Raw genomic sequence first — 9,490 nt, 5'->3', positions numbered from 1 at the left:
CTGTATACAAGATTGGATACGAAAGAAGGGGAAAGAGACATATATAGAATTGCTCGGATGAGAGATAGGAAGACGCGAGATCTCGGAAAAGTTAAATATGTGAAGGATGTGGACCAGAAAGTCCTAGTTGGAGATAAGGATATCAAGGAACGATGGAGGTCCTATTTTGATGACTTATTTAATGGATATCGCCAACAAGATGTTGGAGATATAAGTATCCATCACGATATGATAAATCATGAATGCATGCGGAGAATTCAAAAGGGTGAAGTTAAAATGGCATTAAGTAAGATGAAGTTGAAGAAAGCAGTAGGACCTGATGGCATCCCTATTGAGATTTGGAGATGTTTGGTAGAAAGAGGAATCGAATGGTTGACGACGCTCTTCAACAAAATTTGGAGAAACAATAAGATGCCATCAGAATGGAGGAAAAGTACCTTAATCCCTTTGTATAAGAACAAAGGCGATGTCCAAGATTGTGCCAACTATCGGGGAATCAAATTAATGAGTCACACTATGAAACTTTGGGAGCGAGTGATCGAACAAAGGCTAAGGAGGATGGTGAAGATCTCGGAAAACCAGTTTGGCTTTATGCCAGGAAGATCAACTATGGAAGCCATCCATCTAATGAGACAATTAATGGAGCACTATCGAAATAAGAATAAAGACTTGCATATGGTTTTCATTGACTTGGAGAAAGCATATGATAAGGTACCAAGGGAAGTACTTTGGTGGGCCTTGATAAGGAAAGGCATTTCGCGGAAATATATTGACATCATAAAGGACATGTATGAGGGAGTATGCACGAGTGTGCGTACTAGTGTTGGGAAGACTGAAGAGTTTCCTATTACAATTGGAGTGCATCAAGGTTCCGCACTAAGCCCATTTCTTTTTGCCATCGTTATGGATGAACTAACAAGTTCACTTCAAGATGGTATACCATGGTGCATGCTGTTTGCAGATGATATTGTGTTGGTTGATGAGACGAAAGAAGGAGTGGAGAGGAAGTTGGAACTATGGAGACAAACTCTAGAATCTAGAGGCTTTAAATTAAGTCGAAGTAAGACAGAATATTTGGAGTGTAAGTTTAGCGGCCGTAGGAGTAGGGAGGCAGGGACAATCACCCTAGATGGGAGAGTTCTTTAGGCCTCGGATTGCTTCCGGTATTTATGATCTATTATCCAAACGGATGGAGAAGTAGATGGAGATGTTGCTCATAGGATTAGTGTTGATTGGTCGAAGTGGAAGAGTGCTACGGGTTTCCTTTGTGATCCCGGCATGCCTAATAGATTGAAGGAAAAATTCTACCGGACGGCAATTAGACCAGCATTGTTATATGGTACGGAGTGTTGGGCAGTGAAACACTGCCACATCCATAAGATGTCGGTGGCGGAGATGCGTATGTTGAGATGGATGTGTGGTCATACGAGAAAGGACCGGGTGCGTAATGAAATAATTAGGACAAAAGTAGGGGTCACATCTATTGAGAATAAAATGAGAGAAAACCGACTAAGGTGGTTTGGCCATGTGAGACGTAGAGCGCTTGATGCGCCGGTTAGGAGAACCGAAGAGTGGCAAAGGGATGTAGTGGTGAGGGATAGGGGAAGACCTAAGCAAACTTGGAGGATGGTGATCGAGAGTGATATGAGTTTACTGGGAATTGAGGAAAATATGGTAGTGGATAGGACGGAGTGGGGGGAGCGAATCTGTGTCGTTGACACGACTTGATTTTCACGGTTTTATATGATGGTTCATGTTAACCGACCCCGAATCATTTCGGGACTAAGGCTTTGTTGTTGTTGTTGTATGGTATACACAACAGAACTTTTAACTCAGTCTAAAATTGAAATAGCAAAATTATTTAACAAATGATACAATAATAATTTCTGGCATTTTTTCAACCAAAGTTATTTAACAAATAATACAATAATCTTTTTATATTATTCCATGAGCTTTTATATGTTATACATATCAGAATTCCATTATTAATAGTAGAGCAATTTTACCCTAACGTCTAAAACGATACAATTTTACTTCTGATATTGTTAAATTTGGCCAATTTTAGACATGATTAATGAAACAATAATCATGTTATATCTATTGCACATGTACATTTTATTATCCTTTTATGTTATAAACATAAGTATATATATATGTGAATACAAAACAAAAAAGAATATCTAGTGTTCTGCACGTGCTAGATAAAAAATCTAATATTGCAACGAGTTTAAAGATATCATCTCCAAAGGCAAATTTTTTTTTTAGAACAAGCTGACATGCATCTCATGCAAAATACGAGAATATATTTTTATGTTTTAATGATCTCGGAAATTGGTCCGACTTGCACACATAAAATATAAAATTTCACTATTTTAAACATTGGGATAAATTTTATTTTGGCTGTCCATGTTAGGATATTGAGATAAGATGCAAAAATACACAAATGTTGATAACAAAGAGCAATTTTTTTCCTAACATCTAAAATAATTCAATTTTACTCGTAACATTGGCAGCCAAGAGCAATTTCACCCATAATACTAGCAAGTTGGATCAATTTCAGACTTCATTATAAAACACAAATATTTTGTTCCTTATTCTTATTCTGTATCAGTTGCCTACCATTTGGTTAAGGAAAAAACTATTTTGATTTTTTTGTGATTTAATAATAGAATTGGACATTAATACTTTTAAATTCAATGAAATATTTGGATTTCTTTTGTCCAATTCGTACAAAATATATTATAATTTTTTTTAAATATGAAGTCTATTGATATGATTGTAATCTTTTACTTTTTTTTTTCCTTTTATGGTATACATTTAGATGTCAGCGTAAAACTTAACCACATCTTATGATATGAACCATGAACCATGGTATACATTTAGGTGGAACTTTTAACACAGTCTAAAATTGAAATAACAAAATTATTTAACTCATAATACACTAATGATTTCTGGCATTTTTTCAACCGAATTTTGATCTTTTTATATTATTCGATCAGCTTTTATCTGTTATATACATATCAAAATTCCATTAATATTAGGAGTCAGGAGCAATTTTACATTTAACGCTTAAAATAATATAATTTTATTTTTAATATTGTTAAGTTTACCTGATTTTAGATATGATTATTGGAACTTTTTTCTTATTTATGAATCATGTTATCTCCATTGCACATGTACATCTTGTTATCACTTATATCAATAGATCACCAACATAAATATACATGTGAAAAAAATATCTAATGCGTACTAGATAAAAAAAATCTAAATATTTTACCGAGTTTAAAGATATTTCATCTCAAAATATATTCTTTAGTTACAAAAAAAAAAAACCACAAAATTAGTTTTTTCAGAACCAACTTGATATGCAACCCTTGCAGAATATGAGAATATATCTTTATGTTTTAATGATGTTTGAAATCAGTCCGACTTGCAAACTTAAGGAATAAAATTGCACTCTTTTAAATATTGGGCTAAAATTGATTTTGGATGTTAGTATTAGGATATTGAGATAAGATGCAAAAATATCATTGATGTTGACCGTCAAGAGCAATTTTACTAGTGTTCTGCATGTGCTACATAAAAAAATCAAATATTTCATCGAGTTTAAAGATATTTCATCTATAAGTCTATTTTTTAGTTACATAAATGCAAAATTGTTTTTTTAGAACCAACTGATATGCAACCTATACGGAACACGAGAATATATCTTTGTGTTTTAAAGATGTATGGACTTGCAAATGTAAGGAATAAAATTGCAATATTTTAAATATTTAGATAAAATTGATTTTGGCCGTCAATGTTAGGGTATTGGGATAAGGTGCAAAAATACATTTGACGTTGATAGCCATGAACAATTTTACCCCTAAGTTACGTATCGAAGAGTAACTTGAGAAATTTGGACCAATTTCGAACATTATTTTAAAAAACAAATATTTTGTTCCTTATTATGTACCAGTTGCCTACCATTTGGTTCTTAAAAAAACACTTTCACATTTTTTTATGATATAACAATAGAATTGGAGATTAATATTTTTAAATTCGACGAAATATTTTCATTTCTTTTGTCAAACTCGTAAATACAATATAATTTTTAAATTTTGTTTAAAAAAAATTTAATGTCTATTTATATGGTTGTAATCTGTTACCAATTTTTTTTTATAAAATGACGCACATATGAATTGTAGATGACATGCTTAATGATTGACACGATAATTTGATTGATTATTTCTCAAATTGATCAAATTTGTCAGTGTTAGGGTAAATTTGCTATTTATTGCCAACTTTAAAGGTAAAATTGCACAATTTTAAATGTTAATAATAAAGTTGCTTCTGATTATCAATTTTAGTTGTATTTTTGCATCTTTATCCTATAAAATTGTAGTTTATGATGTACATGTCGGCATCATATTCTGTTCCAAAATTCATGCATTTTGTATTTTAATTTACGCTTTTGCGATGGCATATAGATTTCGTCGCTAGATTCGCCCTTAAAAATTCTCATGATCAAAGAATTAGGTAACTTGTCTACAAGTTGGTCCCTTTTCCATCCATTATTGATTTCCCAATCATCTACCACACATTGCATGTGTTAGCCAAAGTAAAAGCAAGTTTCCAATAATAATAGTAATAATAACAATAATAATAATAATTAATAATATTATTTTCAGGTCTATAATTATAAAATCCAGATTTTCAATCTAGTACTCTTTGGTATGGAATAATTATTAGGCCTAATGGACCTAAAAATAAATGTAGACGGCGAAGAAATGGCGACGATGGCTACAACAATGCGGCTAGACAATGACGATGATATACAAGATGAATTTGTTCATCTTGAGTTGTATGAAGCTGCAAGAAAATGTACACCGGGGCAGTTTCAACAAGTTCTACAAAAAGTTTCAGAAGAAAGAAATGAATCCGCATCGACCATTATTCATCGAGTAAGGCTATTGGGTAATTCTTTGCTTCACGCGGCAGTAAGTGCAGGAAACGAAGATGTAGCAGCATTCGTCGCGCAAAACTTCTCGTCGCTGATTATCCACGCAAATCGCAAGGGCGATACTGCTCTTCATATTGCAGCTAGATGTGGAATGCTAAGCCTGGTTCGTATCCTCGCTCGCCATGACGAAGGATTACTAAGGATGGAAAATGTGTATGGAAACACGAGTTTGCACGAGGCGGTGAGTAATAGACATGTTTCCGTCGTGGAATATTTTCTGGTAGAGAAACATATGGAGCCGAATTGTAATAAGAACAACGAAGGTTGGTATCCTATAGATATTGCCATAAAAAATGATGATATGCAGATGCTTGGAATTCTACTTCAAAAAATCCGTCGGCAATGCGCCAATCTTCAAGAGCTACAAGCAAACCCGCCTGCTCATATCGCCATTTGGGAAGGCAGAATAGGTACATTATTCATCGAATAAAGAATAAAGGTTCGATTCGGCTTTCAATTTGTCTAGAGTGAATTTTTGGTATCAATTTAGTTTTTAACATGGTATTTTTTGCCAAATTAGTCTGAAATTATAGTTATTAACAATAGAATACATATCGAAAGCTAATTTGAAGTCAAATTTTCCATTTTTTTATTATTTTATTAAAAATAAAAATTTGTAAATAAAGTTTTTACAATTATAAATCATTGCTTTTCTGCGCTTGACCTAAATTTAATTTTAAACCGACTTTACATGGTATTAGAGTTGTTTATTTCAATCTTTAAATTATCATGCTCTAGATGGTTTTGAACGTGCGGGTAGTTGTGTTAAGTATCACATGTTGCTTAATTACTGAGTCATATGTAGTGTTGTAAAGGGGGGAAGCGGGAACAAAAATAGTTCCTCCATTCCTGTCCCCAGAAATTTCGACCCCATCATCGTCTCTCTATATATGAATTGGATTCCCCATTGGGATTTTATCTTTTTTTTTTATTATTTTAAACATTAATTAAAAATTTAATTTATATAAAATAAAAAAAAATAACATTAATAAATGAAAACTATAGTCATTTAACATTTTAATAAATTACAAATAATATGTATAATTTTTTTTTAATTAGTGCTATAATTATATTTATTAAGTATAAAAAATTAATATTATTATTTAAAGTAGATAAATATAATTTTATTAATAATTTCCGAGATGCTGAAAAAGTTGGGGATAGGATCCCTACGAGGCGAAAAGGACATTCCCCATCCCCATTCCAAATTTAATTTCGTAGACAAGAAATTTTGCACATTTTTGGGGATTCCCTGTCCCAGTCGGGGTGGATCCCCATACATGCCCCCTTCATAATCCTAGTCGTATGACTACTAATTATACATGTGATGCAATTCTCCCATTTGAAGTACCTTTTAACATTTTGTAAAACCTTTTTCATTTTCGAGGTATGTTAGAACTAATGGCGGAGAAGTACAAAGAATTCGTACAATTAAGAGACGAAAGAGGGCGAACTCCGCTTAATTGGGCTGCGACCATAGGCGATATCAATGCCGTTCATATCCTCCTATCTCATTCTATACAAAGTTGGTTTCAAACGGACCACGAGGGATACTTACCTATTCATAGAGCATCCGCGAATGGTCATGTTAAAGCGATCATAGAGTTGCTTAAGCTTGAGCATTGCCCCGATCCAACGGATTTGCTAACGGAATTTGGTGGCGAGAATATTCTTCATATAGCGGCGAAATGGGGAAAAGAAAATGTGGTGAAATATATACTTGGAAATCCAAAAATGGAGAAGCTTTTGAATGAAAAAGATTTAGATGGGAATACACCGTTACATTTGGCTGCAAAGCATTCTCATCCAGCAGTTTCTCTTACTCTCACTTGGGATAGAAGAATACAACTAAATCAACACAACAATCAAGGGTTAACTCCTCTTGATCTTGTTGTGAGATTCGAGGCGGACCAATTAGCCCTCGGACGACTATTGCTACAACACGTATTGTCATCTCTATCTATCTATCTATTTATCTATCTAGTAATTTCTTTCATAATCTTGATTTCTTGATTTTGATTTTATATATATACATATATTCGGAAATGTTTTAAGAAAATCCATCTAGTTTCACGCATTTAGAAATAAAAAAATATGGTATGTTTTGAAGGTCACATTTGCTTTAGATTATTAGCGGAGAAAAAAATAGAAATCATCATTTGATTTGATGACGTGTCACTAATATATCATCAACTTAATATGTCACGTCAACAAATCAATATATCATATCAATAATTTAAATTAAATATGTCATGTTTTAGTGGTTGGTTACAATCTTCATGCCATATAGACATATTTGGTTGTAATTTCCACACGTAATAATATATTCTAATGATTTGTTACTTTTTCCAAATTTATTGGATCTATTTGTCATAAAAGGCTATAAATTCACTTAGTTTATATTTAATTTGAGTGGATTAATTTATTAATAATTTTTTATCCAACAAAATCTTTTATTTAATATTTATTATTATTTCCATAAAAATTATTTGTTCAATAAAATAATTACTTAAATACTTATTATTAAATAATACTTATTATTAAATTATTATAAAAAATTAGATTCTTGATTTTTTTAATCAAACAGATGAAAAATTTAGAATCCCAGACAACTGAAGTAGTATTTTCAAATGTTGTAACAAAGTTATTGGGCCCATGTTATTTGCAATATTAAGCGCTAGATGCGCAACATCGGGTGCGTGTATTACACGCTCCACATGCAGGCGCTCCAATGGCTAACAACATTTTTTTTTATAACAATTTAATAATTATTATTAATTTATTATAGAATAATAATAATTATTATTATTATTATTATCTTTTAATTTTTTGCTTTTTTGCAGACTCTAACAACAAGAGCATTACTCCTTGGTGGTTGTAAGACAACTAGGGATCCAGAGATTACAAACAAATCATCTGAAGAAGAAATGAAAATGGAATTTGATGAGAAAAAGCCCCAAAAAGTTGAATGGATCAAGGACAGTGTTGGACCTCTTTTAACAGTAGCGACGATTGTAGCGACAGGAACCTTTACGGCAGGTTTCACCGTGCCAGGAGGCAATAACGACTGCGACAGCCCAGATAGGGGAATGCCGATTTTGTTGGACAGTTTTATGTTTCAACTGTTTGTGATCACAAATAGCAGTGCTTTTTATTGCTCAATTATTTGTATCCTCTTCTGCCTCTTCACAAAGTACGGCGACGTAGTTGTCGCCAAAAATGCATATCTCTTGTCGGTCCGATCTTTCGGGGTAGCACTTACGATGATGGCCGTTGCGTTTTATGTTGCTGTCCAACTTTCGGACAGGAAAGTTCCTTGGCTCTATTCTTTTACTTTTATTACAGGTACGATCTTTTTAATATTTGTGGCGTTGGGTTTGGTCGCGGATGTACCTCCGAGATGTTCCCAAAATCCTTTCGGTCGTTACATCGGCTATTACATGGTTCGTCTACCCATTTTCTTATTTCTTTAGCATTTCCTATGCTACGAGAGTGTACCAAGATTTCTCGTTGAAGTCTCGACGTTTTTACATACCTCACATGTTCTCTTGTAGAACTTTAAATTTTAATAACGGGTCGCATAAGTGTTTGTGACTGGTCCATTCAAATGTTGCAGTCGATGTTGATAGTAAAAATATAAGGGTCAACAAATTTTGAAGTCTCTACGTTTTTATATATTACACTGGTCAATTTTTATTTTATATTTAAAGTCTCGGCGTTTTTACATATTACGGTAGTCAATTTTTATTTTTACAAATAATCATGTTATCTGTAAATTTTATTTCCATCAAGTTAGGGATTATAAAGTTAAAACAAGAAATAAGGTGCAAATTTAGCCCTATAGTTATTTTGGAGGATGATTAAGTCACCACGTACAAAACAAATGCATTTTAAAACTTAACATTTACTGAGCGATACAATTTTAAATCTCACAAACGAAAGATTTGTTTTTTCATATGCAATTTTATGTTCTGACTACCCTTCAACCTCATGAGTTCTGATATTATAAAATAACAACATTTGAACCTCAACATTTGTGAAATAGTATAAATTTAATTGCCTAACGGAACTTGACGACAAAATATTTATGAAATGATAACAATTTAGCCCCAAGATCCATTACCAGGGTTAAATTAGTACATCTTCACAAATATTAGAAACTAAAATAATATGTTATATATTGGCTAAAAACATTGAGTCTATTTTAATAACTTATCTCATTGTTTTGGCCTAATATATCCCTAGCTCATGTACTTGTTCAAAAATATCAATTGTCCCCTATACTTTGAAATGTCCTATTATCCTATGAACTTATTTAAAGTGATCTATTGAGCCCCTAAAAATCTACATTGTGGAGCAATTAGAGATTTTAGAAAAGCTGAAATGTGTACATTTTAAGCAAATTCAGAAAGGTAATAGATCACTATAAGTAAGTTGAGTAGGTTAATGGATAACTTTCAGAGAACCAGATACTTTAAGCAAATTCAG

At 32.6% G+C, this 9,490-nt stretch overlaps 1 protein-coding gene across 2 annotated transcripts; it reads left to right on the top strand.

Moving 5' to 3' along the window:
• The first annotated feature begins 4,714 nt into the window (after positions 1-4,714).
• Positions 4,715-8,703, top strand: LOC136228755 (protein ACCELERATED CELL DEATH 6-like). 2 transcript variants are annotated; one of them, XM_066017227.1, is made up of 3 exons: positions 4,715-5,412; positions 6,399-6,946; positions 7,846-8,703. In XM_066017227.1, the coding sequence occupies exons 1-3, from the start codon at positions 4,737-4,739 to the stop codon at positions 8,473-8,475; spliced, it is 1,854 nt and encodes a 617-aa protein (XP_065873299.1). In that variant the 5' UTR covers positions 4,715-4,736; the 3' UTR covers positions 8,476-8,703. The 2 variants fall into 2 exon arrangements, with proteins under 2 accessions (XP_065873299.1, XP_065873298.1); XM_066017226.1 differs by having other exon boundaries at positions 6,390-6,946.
• Positions 8,704-9,490: the final 787 nt, after the last annotated feature.

Source organism: Euphorbia lathyris, chromosome 5 (genome assembly GCF_963576675.1).
Source record: "Euphorbia lathyris chromosome 5, ddEupLath1.1, whole genome shotgun sequence".
Taxonomy (NCBI): domain Eukaryota; kingdom Viridiplantae; phylum Streptophyta; class Magnoliopsida; order Malpighiales; family Euphorbiaceae; genus Euphorbia; species Euphorbia lathyris.
Note: the sequence above shows the minus strand (reverse complement) of the source record. Positions and strands in the feature narration are given on the sequence as shown.